Source organism: Nycticebus coucang, chromosome 11 (genome assembly GCF_027406575.1).
Source record: "Nycticebus coucang isolate mNycCou1 chromosome 11, mNycCou1.pri, whole genome shotgun sequence".
In the NCBI taxonomy this organism is placed as follows: domain Eukaryota; kingdom Metazoa; phylum Chordata; class Mammalia; order Primates; family Lorisidae; genus Nycticebus; species Nycticebus coucang.
Window position 1 is genome coordinate 67,470,526 of NC_069790.1, and position 21,677 is coordinate 67,492,202.

At 34.0% G+C, this 21,677-nt stretch overlaps 1 protein-coding gene across 2 annotated transcripts in view; it reads left to right on the forward strand.

The window, feature by feature from the left end:
- Window positions 1-21,677, forward strand: part of SEMA3A (semaphorin 3A) — a 514,403-nt gene that overhangs the window by 346,138 nt on the left and 146,588 nt on the right. For both annotated transcript variants that reach the window (XM_053553821.1, XM_053553819.1), the window contains 2 exons: window positions 11,443-11,600; window positions 14,446-14,508. In XM_053553821.1, coding sequence (XP_053409796.1) covers window positions 11,443-11,600; window positions 14,446-14,508 — 221 coding nt within the window. The remainder of the gene's footprint in view (window positions 1-11,442; window positions 11,601-14,445; window positions 14,509-21,677) is intronic.

Consider the following 21,677-nt stretch of genomic DNA (forward strand, 5'->3'; position numbering starts at 1 on the left):
TATAATTTCCTGATTGTGTGCTCTATCTCCTTACCTTTCATGTCTGAGAATGCCTGGTAATGCTTCTCTTATTTTAAAGACTAGCGGCTTGGTATAAAAAATTTGAGACATGGGTGTTTTCATTTGGTTATTTGTTCAAATTGGTTCTCTGATTTTGAGCAAATAATATTGTTTTGAATCAATATGAAGCCAACCTGATTTTTTCTCCTGCATATGATCTGATTTTTCTGCATTTTTCTGCATGGATCCCAAATGTATTCTATCTTTAATAAGTTCCTTTTGAAAGATTAGGTTTTACTGTTTTTAAGTTTTCTTTTCTTTTCTATCTTTCATACCTATCATCTATCTTATAAATCAATTTCATCTCTTTCAAATAAAATCTGATTTTATTATGATTTAGTTTGGAACTTTTGCGAGCAGAATTCATTATCTGTTTCCCATGCTAATTCCTCTCCTTCCCTGGATGCATTGTTAACATCTCAGTGATTTTTGCTCCTCCTTCTGATAGAAAGAGAGTTGGAGGAGCTCACAGGTCATGACTGTTGTAGTTTCAACTTTAAAACATATTCCATGGTCTTGAATATATTCTCTTCTGGGAACATAAATACCTTTATTTTTTCTCATTTTTATTGTGTGTTTGGTATGTTTCCCATGAAGCCTCACCAGAGATACCCTGAGAAACCATCTGCTGCTCAAACCTTTCACTTCTGCCTTCATTCTACGTTAGCTACTGTTATCTTTTAGTAGAAGGACAATGCACATACAATAAATAACCTGTGTATGTGTGTGGAGGGAGGGGGAGAGAGACATTAGGACAGCAACTGGTGGGCATGTGTTAAGTGTGATGATGATGATAAGGAAGAGGATGATTTGCACCTTAGCTGTACCGCCACTCTTTATAACCATTTCCAATAAAGGAATTTGTGAGTGCAGTTTCTGTGGTTTCTTAACCTTTTGTTTTCTAATTCTATCTATACCTAGAATATACAGTGAGATGAGCCAGAGCCTAGGATTTTTTTTTTCTTTTCAGTTTTTTGGCTGGGGCCAGGTTTGAACCCACCACCTCTGGTATTTGGGGCCGGTACCCTACTCCTTTGAGCCACAGGCACTGCCCGAATCCAAGCATCTTTTATTAAACTGTTTTACATTTCACTATATTTGATACATTCCCTTAATCATTTGATAGTCTATTGGTGTTATTTTTCACTTCACATAACACGTATATTTTTCTCTCTTGTTCTTTTCTTCCCTTTTTTTCCCCATGAGATTCAAAGGAAAGGGATAATGTAAAAATGTATTTACTCTTGAGTGGTGCCTATGGCTCAAAGGAGTAGGGCATCAGCCTCATATGCTGGAGGTGGTGGGTTCAAACCCAGCCCTGGCCAAAAACTGCAAAAAAAAAAAAAAAAGTATTTAGTCTTTCATCATTTACCAGTTGAAAGTACATTTGTTTTATAGAAAGTTTACACTGGAGGCCATGAGTAGCATGGTTTGTTGGTGTAAACCTGGAAAGGAAGTTCTGTTAGAACATAATTACTATAATCCAGGGAAGATATTATGGGTAGTTGAACTGAGATAGCGGTAGTTTAGTATGTAAGCAAAATAAAATACAGGACAAATTACTGTGCTAAACACAATTGAAGTGATGAATTGTATCTGTGGATGATGAAGAGGGTCTGGCTTGCAGGAGTCTTTGGATGACTGGTATTTGTAAGCAATTTAAAACATACAGAAAGATGATGATGATGTCAGTAATGGAAAAGAGAAAAGGCAATGAGTTCTGTTTTAGTCATGCCTCTCAGATGTTTGTACAATATCTAAATAGAGGTATCTAGTAAGTTTTTGTTTGGGCTTTGGAAGGAAAGGCATACATACATTTGAGATGTGTCAAAACAGTGCTAGTGATGATAGCCATCATTTTAGGTAAGATTACATGTCAAGTTATTACTACAGAAAAAGACCAAGTACAGAGCAAATAAGATAATATAAATATTTAAGGGGGTGTTAACTGAAGTCAGTTACATGATAGTGACAGGAAACCAAACCTTTCAAAGGATCAGTTCTTCGTATTTTCAGAATGTGCCCTTCTTAGAGGTAATATAGAAAAAAGCAGAAAGAGCCTGACCCTTGATGTCAGATGGAGATGGACATCTCGAGTTCTGTGACCCTAGAAAATTTCTGATAGCCTATTGGAATCATTTTATTCATGAGAAAATGGAAATGAAAATTTCTACCCCACAGTGTTGTCAGGAGGCTTACAAACGAATATACTTACAAATAATTTGGCAGTTTCTGGCACAAGGGGACACTTACACCCTCTTCCCCTTGTATTTATTCTTATTTCTATCATCTGGTCTTTATTCACGTCCTCCGCATAAGATATTCTGCAACACTTCTTATTTCTGCATTTAAAGCCCTATACTTTTTAAGGCTAAGTTTAATAAGTTTCTTCTTCAAAAGTTCTTCATTTCTCTTGTGGTATTAACTTTTCCCTCCTATTTACTTCCCTAAGTCTTGTTGTTTTCTTTATGTTCCTGTTATTGATTTAGTTTTTTTCTTCTCTGAAGCTATTTGTCTAGATTTCCATCAAGGATTTTTACTCTTTATATGCCACACACTTTTTATTTTATTTTTTATTAAATCATAGCTGTGTACAATAATGCATTTATGGGGTACATTGTGCTGGTTTTATATACAATTTGAAATTCTTACAACAAACTGGTTAACTTAGTCTTCACCACACTTTCTTAATTATTGTGTTAAGACATTTATATTCTACACTTAGTAGATTTAAAATGTACCCTTGTGAAATGCACCATAGGTGTGTTCCGACCAATTACCCTCCTTCCACTCAGCCTCTGCTCTCCCCTCCCATCCCCTCCCCCTTTTCTGTCCCCTTCATCTTGGGCTGTAGTTAGTTTATAGCTTTCATATGGAAGAGTGGGTGATTATATATTGGTTTCATAGTAGAGCTGAGTACATTGGATACTTTTTCTTCCATTCTTGAGATACTTTACTAAGAATAATATATTCCAGCTCCAACCATGTAAACATAAAAGAGGTAAAGTCTCCATCTTTTTTAAGGCTGCATAATATTCCATGGTGTACATATACCACCATTTATTAATCCATTCGGGGTCAATGAGCACTTGGCCTTCTTTCAGAACTTAGCAATTATGAATTGGGCTGCAATAAACATTCTGGTGCAAATATCTTTGTTATAAAGCAGTTGTTCTCAACCTTCCTAATGCCATAATGTATCTTCATTGTTAAAAAGGGATCATGACCCACAAGTTGAGAACCACTATTATAAAGTGATTTTTGGTATATATGTACCAAGTAGAGGAATTGCAGGATCGAATGGCAGGTCTATTTTTAGATCCCTAAGTGATCTCCAAACTTCTTTCCAAAAGAAACATAGAGGTTTGCATTCCCACCAGCAGTGCAGAAGTGTATCACCCTGATCCCCAAACCCTTTTCTCCACATCCATGCCAACATCTAAAGTTTTGGGATTTTGTGACGTGGGCTAATCTTACTGGATTTAGATGATATCTCAAGGTAGTTTTGATTTGCATTTCTCTGATGATTAAGGATGATAAACATTTTTTTCATGTGTCTGTAGGTCATGCACCAGTCATTTTCAGAGGAGTTTCTATTCAAATCTCTTGCCCACAATGAGATGGGAATCACTTGTTCTTTTCTTGCTGATACATTTGAGTTCTCTTGGATTCTGGTTATCAAGCCTTTGTCAAGGACATAACCTGCAAATATCTTCTCCCATTCTGAGGGCTGTCTGCTTGCTTTACATACTGTGTTCTTGGCTGTGCAGAAGATTTTTAGTTTGATAAAGTCCCAGTAATGTATTTTTATTATTGCTTCAATTGCCCAGGGGATCCACCTCATAAAATACTCTCCCAGGCCGATTTCTTCAAGCGTTTTCCCTGAACTGTCTTCTAGTATTTTTATAGTTTCATGTCTTAAGTTTAAATCTTCAATCCAGTAAGAGTCTATCTTAGTAAAAGGTGAAAGGTATGGGTACAGTTTTAGTCTTCTACAGGTTGCCAGCCAGTTCATCCAGCACCATTTGTTGAATAGGGAATCTTTCCCTCACTGAATGTTTTTGATATGCTTATCCGAGATAAAACAACAATAAGTAGATGGATTCATCTCTTGGTTCTCTATTCTGTTCCATACACCTACCTCTCTGTTTTTGTGCCAGTACCATGCTGTTTTGATCACTATAGATTTATAGTATATTCTGAAGTCTGGTAGTGTGATTCTTCCTGATTTGTTTTTATTTATGAGTAATATCTTGGCTATTCGAGGTTTTTTCTGATTCCATATAAAATGAAGTATTATTTTTTCGAGATCTTTAAAGTATGACAGCTTTTAGTGAAGCTTTAGTAGGGATTGCATTAAAATTTGTTAACATCTTCAGCTATTTCTTTTCTCAGAGTTTCATAGTTCTCTTTATAGAGCTCTTTCACGTCCTTTGTTAGGTAAACTCCCAAATACTTCATCTTCTTCGGCACTACTGTAAAAGGAATAGAGTCCTTGACTGTTTTTTCAGCTTGGCTATTGTTGGTATATATAAAGACTACTGATTTGTAAGTATTGATTTTGTAACCTGAGACACTGCTGTATTCCTCGATCACATTCTAGGAAGCAAATATCACCCTGATCCCCAAACCAGGAAAAGACCCAACAAGAAAAGAAAATTATAGACTTTAAAATTATACTCTTTAATGAATATAGATGCAAAAATGTTCAACAATGTCCTAGCAAATAAAATCCAGCAACACATCAAACAAATTATACACCATGGCTAAGTGGGTTTTATCCCAGGGTCTCAAGGATGATTGAATATATGTAAATCTATAAATATAATACATCACATAAACAAAATAAAAAACAAAGATGATTTTCTCAATCAATGCAGAAAAAGCTTTTGATAATATCCAGAATCCTTTTATGATCAGAACACTTAAGAAAATAGGTATAGAGGGGCCATTTCTTAAACTGATAGAGGCCATCTACAGCAAACCCACAGCCAATAGTGTATTGAATGGAGTAAAATTGAAAACATTTCAATTTAGATCAGGAACCAGGCAAGGTTGCCCATTGTCTCCACTGCTTTTAACATTGTAATGGAAGTCTTAGCCATCACAGTCAGGCTAGAGAAGGCAATCAAGGGTATCCAAATAGGGTCAGAAACTTTCACTCTTCGCAGATGATATGATTGTATATCTGGAAAACCCCAGGGACTCAACTACAAAACTCTTAGAAGTGGCCACACACTTTTTAGCCAATTTTTATGTCCAATACCGACTGAATGTATGTGTTGGTTGAATTAGATGCATGACCATTAAGTAAAAAAAAATCTAAATCATCAAATTAGATTGTGAACAACTTGCTTTGCATTTGTACTTTTTACGTCATAAGAAATGGAAAATAATACAGTACCATATATAGTCCTGATCTGGAGGATGCTCTTCAAGCATGTTTGAGGAAAAATATATTGTCCTTCCTTAACATCATGGCCCAAGACACTTGTCTGTTGTGTGTGATCTGGAAGCACAGAAGCATGGCTTGGGCTGGGAATGGACCATTACTTGTCCAAAGCTCAAGTATGGGCATCTCATACTTTGATCGGAAAGTCTATACAAGGAAAAAAAAAACTGATTAGTCATAAAAAACGTGAGGAGTCTGAGAGTCATGTCATGAATTCAGGGGGATAAAGACCTTAGAGGTCAGATCATTGGCACATCGAGAGATAAGTTGGAAGAAGAAATTGGAGAAATGTCTTAGGAAAAAATGGTAGAGCTGCATTTTATGGACTGTAGTGGCCTCTGGCACAGGCTGGTGGGAGTAGGTAAGTTGAAAGTTAGTTTCAGACCAGGATGTATAAACTTGATGCATATTTTGAATGTTACTGATATTTCAATTAGAAGATAATTTTTTCTACGTATGTTCAACCAATACCTACCAAAGTTTGTAAATTGTGGGAATGTATTCAACATCTCCAAATAAATAAGAGCATATCGACATCCATTGGTATTGGTTCCATCTATAAGTCATCAGATGTGTGCTAGAAATGGCAGGAGGAGAGTTCATCATCCACACAGTTTATCCTAGAGTTGTGCTTGCCAAACATCTGTTTGTGAAAAGGTACTGACCTTTGCGTAATAAAATTTTAAAAACTAGTCCTTGGAAAAATAAAGAAATAAAGTGAAAATAGCATGAATTTTTCCATAATGTAAATTTATTCATCTCTAAAAACTGTTCTTTGTTTATGGTTTTTGCCCTTTCTGCGTAGTTTATTAGTAAAACTAAACTGCCTCCTTTTTTAAATGAAATGGTAATAATTGCAAATAGCACTTGTTTTTGTTGTTTCATTCTTATAATGCCAAGTTCACAAGTTGTGAACTTTTATTTCAGTGTTTATTTTGCTTTTTGAACTTTTTTTGGTTTATGAAATTAAAGAAATTTAGGAAGCACTGCAACGTAGGATCTTACATTTTGGACCTTACTGAATTTTCTAATATTTACAAATATCTAGATGTGGTCATCATTTAGCCAAAATGTTTTGGCATCATGTAGACTCAGACTTTGACTGCTTTAAATGGGTTCTTTGACTGTTCTAAGGAAAGGACAAAGTTCAAGTCATGGAAAAAGGACGTAAGCCTAAAACCACCATGAATGAGGGCAATTCATTTGAGTTCAGCAACTGGTGTGGTCCTGTTACCTTTCATGTTGTAAAACTTAGAGGGGGGAAAAAAGAGAAATGTAATGGAAGTCAGAAGTATAAAGAACAGGGTGGATATTGTTTGGATTTGAAGGTCAAGTATACAGCATTTCTCCATCCTACTATAAAAAGTCTAGTTCTGAGCAGTCTTGCATAGAAACCATTACTCATTTCATTACCTTTTTGAGACTCTGACCCAGTATTGTAACATAATTGTCTGCATAAATCTGTGTTTACCTTAAAGATAATCAAAACACCGCAGAAACCATATCATTTTATTCTATAGGCATGAATCATCATTTATTATTTTTTGTTTTTGAAACAGAGTCTCACTCTGTTGCCCCAGGCTAGAGTGCCATGGCATTATAGCTCACAGCAACCTCAAATTCTTGGACTCAAGCAATCCTCTTGCCACAGCCTCCCAAGTAGCTGGGACTATAAAACCCTGCTATAACACCTAGCTCATTTTTTCTATTTTTAGTAGAGAAGGGGTCTCACTATTGCTCAGGCTAGTCTTGAACTCCTGAACTCAAGCAATCCATCTCTGAGAGTGCTAGGATTATAGGTGTGAGCCACCACACTCGGCCGTCATTTATAATTTTTATATAAGTTTTCCCATGACTATCAGTATATCACAAATAAGGTACTGATAGCTATAGCTATCAATGTCTCTTTTTTTTTCTTCTTTTTTCAAATGAATCTTCTTTAGAGATGATGATGATTTCAGGGGAAAAGGCAAATCTGAAATTTTACAAGAATATAGAATAAAAATTACAATTGACTCATTACAAACAATCGTGATTCTTCTCCCATGCTTATTTGGTAGTATATTCTTATAGAAGAGATTAATCACAATTTCTTCCTTTGTAACATATTCTTAGATTAAATAGAAACCTGTCAAACAGACTACATACAAAAGTTGTGGATTTTATGAGACCCTGTTTGGTGAAATTATATCACAAGAGAGTACAGTTTCACTTACAATTGACAGCATTGCTGCCTGAAATAATACAAATTGATAGCACCATCTGTACACGTAAGCTTTGTGTCTACATTGTTGCACCAGATAACAATAATGGTGATAATTATTAGCACTTACTAAGTACCATTTTTATGGTTTGATGATTAGTGTATTTTCTCTTTTGTCATTAAGCAAATCATAAAGATGCTAAATCATTTGGTGAATCTAGAATAAACTGAATGCTATTTAACTCCAGAATACATAATTTATTAAGGAAATTTGTTCTGAAATGGCATCTCTACCTACAATCCTACATTAAATACTCCTTGTGGGTTGACACATCATGTAGAAGTTGAAGTAATGTCTTAACCATATAAAAACTAAATTACACCCAAGGAAAATTAACACCTCTCTAAACTTTGATCCACCCAGATTCAACATAGTTAAAATGATTCCAGTTTGTTTTTCCTTAAATAAAAAGGAACAAAAAAATTTGTTGTTTTTTACCAAGAGCATAGGTAAGATGTGAGAATATGGAAACATATTAAACATTTTACACCACTGCATATTTACTTTCATTCCAATACCAGGCTATGTCATTGAAAGGTTTAAATAACAGAAACAGAAAATAAAACACCTAACAGCAGGATGAGATTCAAAGTTGGAATTATTGATATCAATTGCAGCTGTCTCCAGCTAGGAAAAACAAAATCATAAATTCAAATAAAGAAAACAGAATACTGAAGAATCTGAGAAATAGATTTAGAAAATGGTGTCTGATTTTAACCCAGATATTGTCACCACTGACAGTGGAGAAGATAACCTAAGCAATTCATAATTTATGTTGGTCACTGACAGAAGGGTCTCCAAAAGACTGTTGTCTCTGTTAGGAAGCAACATAAAAAGCTCCTGCTAAAGACGTTCATCTAAAGAGGACACGAAATAAAGTACATTTGAAAGCAGCAGAAAATAGCTACTCACGCATATGCCAGGAAAATACTGTCTTTTTTAAATGAAATGTTTCGGCAATAACATTTTTTAAAGTATAGTTTGTTTGCACAGTGATTTCATAAGGCACCAAAAACATTTCTAAGTTATTTGTATGTAGGAACAAATACTTTCCACAATTTACAATATTCAAAGCAGAACATAATTTCAAACTGGATAAGTATTTTCATTTTTTGGAATTACGATACAGCAAGTCATTCCTTTAATGTTTAGAATTGAGAGTATATTTTATAAATAGTTTAATAAAAAGTATATCATTCTTAAAATATCGGCAAGACATGATTGCAAGAGGGACTTTACCTAACAATTGCAATCAGTGTAACCTGGCTTATTGTACCCTCAATGAATCCCCAACAATAAAAAAAAAAAAAAAAAATATATATATATATATCATTACATTTAATATTACTATAAATCAAAGAACATATTCCTATGTTTTCCCTTTTAATTTATTTTTTATTCATTTATTTTTATTTTTTTGAGACAAAGACTTACTTTGTCATCCTCGGTGGAGTGCTGTGGCTTCATAGCTCACAGCAACCTCAAACTCTTGGGCTCAAAGCCATCCTATTCCCTCAGCCTTCCTGGTAGCTGGGACTACAGGTGCCTACCACAACATCCAGCTATTTTTAGAGATGGGAGTCTAACTCCTACTCAGGCTGGTCTTGAACTTCTGAGCTCTCTGGCACTACTCACCTTGGCCTCCCAGAGTACTGGGATTTTTCCCCCTAGTTTATTGTTGTTTTTCTTGTTGGTTCCCCTGGCTACTTACATATTGGCCTCTCTGATACTGAGATAGGATTATAGATAAGAATTGGAGGGAAGGGATGAAGGGCATACCTTTGATGAAGATACCATTCATCACAGGTAAATATCACAGGTAAATATATGATACCATTCATCACCAGTGTTAAGTAACTTCTGCCTCTGGTGGCAGGCCTTTTCCGTTATCATAGACTCAGAGTGCCTAGAATTTCAGTCTTATGTTGAGTCTGTGTAGCATTGATCCTTGGCAATTAGTTAGATGATGGCAAAAAGAATGACACTAGATTATCTATCATTTCTCTCTAGAAACTAATAACTCTCATTTATTTCAGCCATTGCTTACACAAATAAAACCTTTTCCTTCAATCTGTTTCTGCTTCCTTTTCTTCTTTCCTTCCTCTCTTCCTTTCTCCCTTTTTTTTCTTTGGGGTAGTGGGCTAGGAATGGGTGAGGTCAGCCCAGTATTTTATTTCATGTTTTTTACGAAGAAATCAGAAAAGCATTGTTAACAAATGAACAGTTTTGTGTATAGGATAAGTAATATATAGAAAGATAGACCTTCAATTTAATACTTGTTGACCTGTAATATAAAATATATATACCGTGTGAATTTTGGATGATGAGCAATATTTCTTTAGGGATATTAATTCTGGTAGATAATTATATAATATATATATATATTTGATGTAAGTTTTAAGAGCAATTCAAGCAAAATATAGAAAGAAACTTCATAAGAATTTCTTGGAGGTTGCATTTGAACCAGCTCTAAGGGTGGCTACTGCTCTGTCAAGGTATCATGTAGTTGTAGGTGTCGAGAACAAAGGCAACAAAGGCCAAAGAGTAGACTAGTAAAGAGCATGTTTCATTCCTAAGAGAGGACATGAGGAGAAGTGCTGGGCCAGGATCTGAACTTGAATGCTAGTGACCTGAACTTTAATGTAGGTTAAAGATTTTGAGTTTTGTTCTCTGCTGAAATCATAATTTTGGTGATAAAATAAAGAAGGCAGTAAGAAAGACAGATAAAGCAAGACTATCACACAGCTAATCTGTGTTTCAGGGGCTAACAGTTGGGAGAGAGGAAAGGTCTGCACTGCAGCTCTCTTCCCTTGGAAGGCACCTTCTGCACTTTGTGGATGCTGATGAAAGTCTCCTACCAAATGTGCACTAGAAAGTCTGAAGCACTGATTCAGGATTTACATTCAGCATCATCGTGAAGTGTTTTTGTCATTTAAAGTATAGGTCTAACAGAGTATTTGTCTACCCACAGAAAAAGCAAATTGGAAAGCACAAACAAAACATTGAGGTTATTTGGTAAAATTGATTTAATTCATGTTTTTTAAAAGGTTCAGCTTAGTTTCTCTCTCTCTTATATATATATATATATAGTATATATATATCATATATATATACTTTATATATATATATATATCAGCTCTAAAATACTTCAGAGGGTAGATAGTGAAGTTAATGACTTAATGGTCAAAAGTATGTATTTAAATTTTTAAGTAAAAAGAGGCCTCAAACACCCTAGCAGGTTAAACTGTATGATTCCCCCAAACTCCTGCCAGTTGGCCACTGTGGCTTACTCTTCTATCTAAAGGCTTAGAGCATATGGAACCACTTAAGAAAGTCTTTGTAAGAGTAAAATCATTTTTTACTTAATATTGATCATTCCAATCCACTATTATAGGCAACTAGATCCTACCAGACCAATTTGTTCAGAGAAGTTGTTTCTCTCAATTTTTTCTTTGAGTGTGCCACCTTGAGTATAAAATCAGCAAATGGGAATATAACTCTTATTTCAATGAAATGTAAACATTTTGGTTCCTATATATTTCTTAGTACCATGAAGAATAAGCACTGAATAATAACTATAGCACACAGCAGTCAGATTACCACGTCTGATAGTCTGTGCTCAGGACCTCACATTAACACCCAATGTCTTGCTTTGTTACCTTGCAGAAATGTTGGAATCCAACAACGTGATCAGTTTTAATGGCTTGGCCAACAGCTCTAGTTATCATACCTTCCTTTTGGATGAGGAACGGAGTAGGCTGTATGTTGGAGCAAAGGATCACATATTTTCATTCAACCTGGTTAATATCAAGGATTTTCAAAAGGTATCTTTATTTCAATATATGCACTATAGTTCTTTTAAAGCATCTAAAGATAAATAAAACTGTCCAGCCATATGTGCTTAACAACATCGGAAACTGACAACGTTGTTTTGAATAAATATTTTATTTTTTCAGATGCAATTAGAAATGATAATAGCAAATTAATGAATGTAGTATACTATAAAAATTATCAAAGAAGAAATCACAGTATTTTCAATAATCACTATAAGATATACTATACATTCAGCTTATAATTTCTTAGTTATATAATTTTTCCTGCATAAAATTAAATGGTATTATAAAGTTAGGTCATAATTGATTCATATACCATGTAAATGTGTGCATATAAATTTATATATATCTTTATTGCCAGTAAATGCTGAGTTCTTCAAGCCATTACGCACATGCCTATTTTGGCATGCTACATGTATTTATAAATAAAGTTTTATTGGCACACAAGAACTCTCATTCATTATATTATGTATTTCTGATTTATGGAAATGGATGCTGTTGGAAAAAACTATTAAACTTCTATTTATTTTTTATTCCACCTCAGACTCATGCTTATTCTTATTAAATATTCTCCAAAAGAACATTTCTACAAAAAAAGTCAGATATTTAAATATTAAGTATTATCGTTTATTTGTGAACTCTGGAAAGTTTAGAATACAGATCCTTTTGAGTATGAGAACATTTAACATGAATTTTATAAAAATGATTTTTATTAATATTTGACAGAAGGGAGAATCACAAAATAAGACCCATACTGTCTCAATAACCAATAATTAAGATGTAAGGAACTGTGAGAAAACAACTTGCCTTTAAAAAAGTAAAATTAAAAACATGCATGTGTATAGAGTATATACATAAAACATACATGTATGTGTATGCTGTATACACATGTATGTTGTACATATACCGTATGTATTTATGTATATAGTATACACATGTATGTTTTAGCACAATTTAGCTGGAAAGCTGAATATGAAAGTTAATAAGTATTAACTTAATAAAGCTAACTGTAAGATATTATTGCTTTGCTCTAGAGAAGCAAAACAATGAACTTATGTTACATTACAAACTTTAAATAAGAATAGATTATTTAGCTTTTAGATAGGCAATATCTATGAAGATTCTTATGAAATATATCTATGATTATATTTATGAAGATAAAACTGTAGAATGGTTCTGCCCTGTTATTGCTCTAGAACTTCAGGAGTCAGAATAATGTTAATTATAGGGGTGATAGATTTACTAACCTGGAATGTTTTTATGTGACTACTTTGTGAAAAGATACATGTGAAAAAGACAGCACATGAAACAAAAAGAATACTCAAATTAAGAACTTGATGGAAAAAAATGAATTCATAGCCAAGAGTTTTTAGAGCTTTTATAATTTTGACATGGACCTGAAATGCATTTATCAAGTCATCATACATCATTTCAATGTACCAAATCCTTGTTTATAAAAGTATTATATTTTGCATTTTAATTCCCTAGATTGAATATCACAGCCTTTGCCCAAGTTTGTAACCATTTACATTGAATTATCTAGAGGTTCCTAAATGAATGATTATCAGTCTTGAGCCTAAAAGCTTTCCAGCAGGCATGAATGATTAAGTGCTATCATTTCTGAATTTGTCTTTTATATATAACATTTCTTCTCTGAAATTAACCAATATTACTAAGGGAAAGATAGCAATAAATTAAAAAAGCAATAAATTATTCTTCCCCAATACTTATAGGAGTCATTGGAATTTCACAGAGGATTTTATATTAAAATTTAGATGAGAGATTTGAATTAATATTATTGAGAGAAATGCATACAGTGTCCTCCAGGCCACCCCTGACATCTTGTCTCATCTCCCACTATCCCCATATTCACATAATATGAGATGAAGAACAAATATTAAGGTTGAAAAAACTCATTATTTCTGAGCTAGTGTACATTTAGTCCACATTGGAGAGGGTGATTTTTGAGAGCTTTTTGCTATTTCCATCTACTTTTCTATCTCAAAAATATGCACTACTACTTCTAAAGAAAGAAAAGAGAAAGCAAAAGAAAAGAAAAAAAAGAAAAGATTCTCTTCGAAGATGGGTTTTTCTAATCCTTTCCATTATTTAGTCTAGCATGTCATGCTCAGAGTTGATCAGGGAAATAGATCCAGAATACCCAAATATGAAAATTTCAGAATCATTATTTCATAATAAAGACGAAATTTAGCTTGCAATCCCAGCACTTGGGGGGCTAAGGCTAGGGTATTGCCTGAGTTCACAGGTTTGAGATCAGCCTCAGCCAGAGCAAAACCCCATCTCTAAAAATAGCTGTGGTATTCTGGCGGGTGCCTATAATCCCAGCTACTTAGGAGGCTGAGGCAAGAGAATTGCTGAAGCCCAGGGAGTTGAGGTTGCTGTGAGCTATGACGATACAGCACTCTATTGAGGGTGACAAAGTGAGACTCTGTCTCAAAAAAAAAAAGACTAATTTAGAGAAATATGAGTCATTTTTCTATGACAATTTCTGTTTCACTAAATTACCACATTTACTCAAGATAATCTCCATATCTCAACTTGTGTTGTGATTCTTTCCATCCTGTACTGCTTAGATCCATGTAACATCATTTTCTCTCTCTCTCAGCTTTGTATACCACAAAGGCTAGATGGGCAGAGAGAGAATGAATGACTCAAGTCCATAATAATGTCCCCAGAAAGTATAAACTGAAAGGTTCCTGCTACATAATGCTTTGTGGAACTTTCTTCAGTTGTCTTGATCTCATCTAAATTATACACTGTTGGATATCTTAGAGAGCTTAATTGCCATAAAACAATGTTTTCTCTTTGTCCATAGATTGTGTGGCCAGTATCTTACACCAGGAGAGATGAATGCAAGTGGGCTGGAAAAGATATCCTGGTAAGCATCAGTCTACAAATTATTATACAGGTTGAATACTCTTTATTAGAAACTCTTGAGAGCAGACTATTTCAGAAGTTGATATTTTCAGATTTTGTAATATCTGCATCTGTATAATAAGATATCTTACAGTTAGCCTCAATTCTAAAAATTAAAGTTATTTTTGTATCATATACATCTTATACATATAACAGGAAGTTAGTTTTCCCTTGAGGATATTGAAAAAATTGTTTCTGGACTCCTGCATTGTGTGGGGTCAAGTGTGAAATTTTCCACTTGGGGTATCATAGAAGTGCTTAAAAATTTTGGTTTTGATGAGATTGGCTGCGTTCAGGGTGCTTACATCAAACTGATTACCATAACCACCACCTCATTTGTTTGTTGTGGTAAGACATTTATACTCGACTCTTAATGGCTTTGAAATGTACCATTGCATTGTGCACACTAGGTGAGGTCCTACCAAATACTCTCCTTTCTCCCGCCTTTCTCCTTTTCCCTCCTTCTTTTTGGACTACAGTTGTGTTTTATCATTCATATGAATATGCAGGTGATTCTATATCTATATTGGTTTTATAATAGTATTGAGTACATTGGATACTTATATTTCCATTCTTGAGATACTTTACTAAAAAGAATGTTTCAGTTCCATCCATGTAAACATAAAATACATAAATCTATAATATATCACATAAATAAAATAAAAAACAAAGACCATGTGATTCTCTAAATTGATGCAGAAAAAGCTTTTGATAATATCCAGCATCCTCTCATGACCAGAACACTTAATAGAAAGGACATTTCTTAAACTGACAGAGGCCATCTACAATGAGCCCATAGCCAATGTCATTTCGAATGGAGTGAAATTGAAAGCATTTCCACTCAGAACTGGAGTTAGACAAGGATGCCCATTGTCTCTACTGCTTTTTAACATTGTAATGCAAGTCTTAGCCAGCACAGTCAGGCAAGTGAAGGCGATCAAGGGTATCCAAATGGGGTCAGAGGAGATCAAACTCTCATTCTTTGCAGATGATATGATCTTATACCTGGAAAACTCCAGGGACTCAAGTACAAAACTCTTAGAAGTGATCAAGGAATATAGCAGCATGTCAGGATACAAAATCAATACTTACAAATAAGAAATAATTTTAATAATTTTGTCTCTGTTTTAAAGTATCAACATTTGAGATTGTTGAGGATTCTAATTAAACATTGATACTTTAAAACAGAGACAAAACTATTAAAATTATTTTAGTATTTTAAACAACCCAAAATGTCAATAATACATAAATAATATATTATCATATGGATATTTGCACTAGATTGTTTATCGCAGGTCAATTTACAATCACCAAAATGTGATTGTAACAGCCTAAATGCCCACCAACCCGGGAATGGATTAACAAGCTGTAGTATAGGTATACCATGGAATACTATTCAGCCGTTAAAAAAGATGGAGACTTTACATCTTTTGTATTAACTTGGACTGAGATGGAACACCTTCTTCTCAGAAAGCATCACAAGAATGGAGAAGTAAGAATCCAATGTATTCAATTCTAATATGAAGACAGTAGAAGAGTTAATACTAGGGGGATAGGGGAATGAGGGATCACGGACAGGAGAGAAGGAGGGTGGGAGGTCACGACATGTGGCACACCTCTTGGGGGTGGGACACAATTACAGTAAGGACTTTACCTAATAAACACAATCAGTGTAACCTAATTCTTTGTACCCTTAATGAATCCCAAGCAATAAAAGAAAAGTATCAATATTTCAAAGAAATTAATCTTACGTGTTGCCTAAAGACATAAATTATCCTATGTATGTGTGCATAGAAATATAGATATTTTCAAATGTAGGAAGTGAGATAAAGGAGTACAAAGCACACGTATTCCCCATTTGTAACACCTCTGTATTTTAGCAAGCATGGGGAATTATCCTTTTAATTACATATTACATGTAGTGTAATAATTATGTTACAAGTAGCCATGACACTTTTGAAAGATGGTAAGGCAATTTGTTATACTATCAAATACTGTTAATTCTATCTATTTAGCTGTAAGTTATATTTTGCAACCATTAACCATCCCTATTCCTCCCCTATTCTTCCCACCCTCTGATTGTAATCATCATTATGCTCTTTGTCTCCATGAAATAAACTGTCTTTAGTATTTAGCTATAATCAACATTAAGTTAGCAGGGGTCCCAAACTGCGGCCCGCAGGCCACATGAGGAGGTGTGGTTGTATTTGTTTCCATTTTGGTTTTTTACTTCAAAATAAGATATGTGCAGTGTGCATAGGAATTTGTTCATGTTTTTTTTATTTTTTAAACTATAGTCCGGCCCTCCAACGGTCTGAGGGACAGTGAACTGGCCCCCTGTTTAAAAAGTTTGAGGATGCCTGATTAGGATATATGTTAAAGTTACCTTTTAAAAGGAGGGAACTGGAATGTTCTTAACACAAAGAAATGTTAAATGCTTGAGGTTATGGATTCTACTATTTACTATCCGATTACTACTATCAGATTAATCCATATTGTATGCTCATATGAAAACATCACATCTACCCTACAAAAATATACAATTATGTACCCATAATAGTTAAAAATTTAAAAATAAACAAATTTAACAGAAAGAATGGTACTACAGACGTCATTCATGGAGACTACTACAATGAAGTTTTGTTGTAGCAGAGAGAGATAGAGCTCAAACCTGAACGTGAAAACAAGTGGAGACTTATAGCCAAGAAGAAGGATGGGGATTAATGGATAGAAAATTACTAAGAAGAAACATAAGGAATCACGGGAACTCTGGCTCAATTTTTCCACAGGATTATTCCTATTGGCAGGCCAGGATGGTAAGATATAGACAATAGGGAATAAGGAATTTGATCACACGTCAAGGGTGGAATATTTGTTCTAAACTAGCCCAGCAGGATTCTTGCCAACACTGTATTAAGGAAAGACACACACGGAAACCCAAAATTTAGAGCCACATGGAGAAAAGAGTTCAGAGGAGTCTGACTAGAATTAGGTCTATCGTAAGTACATTACATCTTCATTGTACAGTAAATATTTTTCTGGTTATGTAGCTATTAATGAACCCCAAACAGTGTATTCTTCTTCCAAATCTTGTGTCTTAAACTGATGCATACATTGAAACATTTAGAAAGGAGTAAATAGAAAATATCATGCCATAGGAGTCCAGAGTGGTTAACGATGTGATGCTGGCAGCCCCACTTCCTCACTACATTTCTGAGCCCAGGACCTTAACTTGCTTTCTCTTCCTGCTCTCTCATACGTGGGATCATGCACATGATGCCGTTGTGAGAAATAAGCTTAATTCTGTAAACATTTTTTCTTTGTAAAATGTGTAAAGTAGAAAACCACAAATGTAAGGACAAAAGCATAACTGAATAAACAACAATTTTATTAACATGAAAATGCCATATTTACTATTGACAAGTTATATTGAAAGTCTTTAGTGTGAAGACAGGTGAGCACGAATAGATGTGGCTAACTTTGCTTTACACCTCTGTTGCTTTTAAGAACACACCCTTCTTCCTTTCTATTAAAGTCTTCTAAAAGATAAAGACAGAAATTGGTACTCATGAAGAATCTTTCTTATACACTCTGATAATTTCATAGCATTTTTAATGTAGTTTAACAATAGTAATCAGGAAATAAAATGATTAATCCAATTTTCTTGATCAGGACATGAAATGATTCAGAATATTCCTTAAACTTTACATCAAAATTTTGTAAATATACTATGCTAGAAGTTGAGGTGAACATTTCTGTGTCTCTGATGATGCTTTTGATGTCAATTAAAATATCTGGATTTGAACTTGTCCGTCAACACACAGATAAGTAATAGATTTGAACAAATACCTTGTTTTTGGTTAACAGAAGTGTAATAATAACCAATTAAAGAATTGTTGTAATATTCTATAATATTACATAACTGTAATATTAGCTATTCACAATATTAATGGTTTAATTACTAACCATCATTCTTATTTTGATATATATGACAAAGTTGAATGGACAATTTCTAAGGGAAATATTATTAATGAAATTAGCCTGATACTCTTTAATGATCCTGACCCCACTACAGTGTTGCATTGTTCTAAATTGGATCTAATCTGAAATCAAAGGTAATAATCATATTTATCTGCTTATCTTTAAAGTTATTAAGATATTACAATAAGCTCTGAAGCCAAGTATGGAGCATATTTGATTTCATATTAAATCAACACAATTACTGAGATAGCAGCAAAAATTTTTATGTTTGTGAATTCGGTAATTATTTGCCTTAATTCATTTCCTACATCTTTTATAGAACTATTTCTCTCTCTCTCTCTGTCTCTCTCATTAATACTGAAAAGTAAGGGATTCTGCTGTCATCCCAGATGCAGGTAGTTCAACAGCTGTAGTAAGCTTAAGTACCCACGGAGCCCTACATGTAACGTAATCATTTAATGATGACTTCAGAGGTATCTTTACTAAGAAGGGTTGCTTTATAGCACTTTATATGCTTTGGAACATAAAAGAGTTTTTATATATTTTCTTTCAAAGGAAAATGTATTTTCCTTATTACTCTACTTAACCTTAAAATATATTTCATATCATTTATCGGGTAACCCACATTTTTCTTTTAATATAGCTTTTCATTAATTTTTTACTGAAGATATATTTTATGCACTTAGAATTTTATTGAAGTTAGTTTTACTTTTTAGTTAGCCTCAGTTAAGGAATATCTCACTTTACATATTCAGTGCACTTAAATAGGATACACAGCATTCATTGCTTTTTTTTTTTTTGAGCTTAAATTTATAGACTTATTTTTTTTTTTGTATTTCTTAACATGATTTTAGAAATGGTTATTAGATAAGTTCCTGGGATTTGTAACATTCCTTCCTTAGTAAACATAAGAAAATAAATAAATAGTATTATTATTTTTAACAATAATTTAAATAACCAATAAGAAAGAGATATTAAGAGAATTTTATTTTTTTACTCAACGCCTGATTTGCAAAGTGATACATGAATAGATTCATAGAAATTCTGTACTGTTATCTTGAATAAGTCACGGTTCTGACTTATGGGCAATAATTCTTTTCAATGAGCTCTTGTAATGCTGAAAACCACAAGAATGAGACTAGAGTAGTTTTTGCAGCCATCAGGGCTCCAAGATAGAGTTATAACCAAAATAGGAACTGACCTGAACATTTATAGTAAATGAACAACCCCCTGGTGTATTCTCTCTAACTCCTGGGTTTATCATTGCCCTACTGGTTTCCTCAAAAAGTCTGCTGCAAATGAAGTGTTTGTTAACCAGTCGGGGGAGGCGGGGGTGGGGTGGGGAGGGGGAGTAGTGCTTTTTTCCCAGCATCAGATTCAGATGCAAGGACATAATAGGAACAGTCAGGCCAATCCCAGCTAGTTTTATACTCTCCGGAGTGGGTCATTCTTAAGTCGGGTTAAAGAAATGCTTCATCCCTGTGGCTATGACAACAGTTCCTGGGAAGTGAGGACATGCCACTGTACTGACCTGTATAGTTCCTGTGTCACTGCATATGGGTCCATACAGGAAAGTGAACCCTCGCACCATTTTCCCATGAAACTGAGACAACACAGCCCATCTCTCTGCCCAGTTTTGCATCACGCACTTACATTAAATCAGCAGCTGCAATATGATCAATTCCAGGAAGAATGTACTTTGTGGTAAAAAGGGAATGTACAGCCTAAGATACAGGCTCATGCCCTCTCCTCTCTCTCTTTCTCTCTTTCTTTCTCTCTTTCTTTCTCGCTCTCTCTGTCTGGATACCTAGCTAGATATGGGTGGAGTGTATAAATAAACCACATGTGCAAGAAGATAATGACATTTCTAAAAAGATCATTAATCTAAATATATTTTTCTTTTATAGAAGTAAAGGTACAGAATATAAATCATATCATTGCATTAACATGCCTTTTCTTCTTGGTGTTGTAGGTTCTGAACTTTTACATAGCTGTGGTATGTCTAACATTAAATGAGTGAAATACTCATGAACTTTTCCACTGCTGTTACTTGAGTTTTTTTTTAAAACATAATACAGTATATACTATTAATACTATTGGACAAAGACCCTGAATATGAAGATAAATTCAAACCAGACTATTCTGACTATCATCCACCTTTCTTCTCAATTTTGATAATTTTTAGGGCTTAAAATCCACTTTGTTACTCACAATAACATTTCTATTGATGGATTAACTTCCTTGACCCTGTTTTGCAAATGAAAACTGAATACATGCTAAGCTGGTGAAAGAATTTGTTTTGAATCAATAGCTCTCTGCATCTTCTTTGTTTATCCTACTAAACCATCTCTCTTTGCACTAAATTTCAATAAAACCAAATGGCAACCGTATGACTGTTAGAAATATTTTAACATTGGAAATCAAAATTTCAACCATCTGAGAGGAACCAAAAAAAAAAAAAATAAAAAGCAGATTCTCAAAACATTTTGATCCTTGGATACATTTCAAAGTGTTAGTAGTGCATACCTGAACTTTGGGAGATTTTTTAAATTCTTGAGGGATTTGTCTTTATACTTTTGTCCTTAGTGGTTGTCCATTTTAATAACATGATAGATTATATCATGTCCATCACGTTTACTATGGCTCAAATCACAGGACCGCAACACTGCTAATTTTTGCCAAGTGAAGGTAGTTGAGAATTTAAGGCTGCATATGCATTTTAAATGGCAGTACATTCCAAATGCACCTGACAACCCTTAAATTTCATTAACTTTTCAAAAGTCAAATTTGACATAATTTTTGACAAAAGTCAAAATTGATTTTTTAGTTTCATTTTAGGCACACTAGCATGATGAAAATTTATTTTTTATTTATTTATTTTATGATGAAAATTTATTAAGTGGAAAGTTAGAATTACCTTTAAATTTTGGAGTCTACAAACATCATTAGCTTTCATTAAATCTCAAAATCCTTAAGTATAATTGTTAGAAGTTAATTTTTTTCATGGGTCTCTTAGATTTCTTCACATTTATGAGCAGAGGCATGGGCTCCCTTTGTTGCAGACTATTTTTTAGGGTTGTTTATACAGTTAAGAACATTACGAGACAGTGTCTCCTTATGAAGCAGAAGGCTGATTTGCAGCTAGCCTTG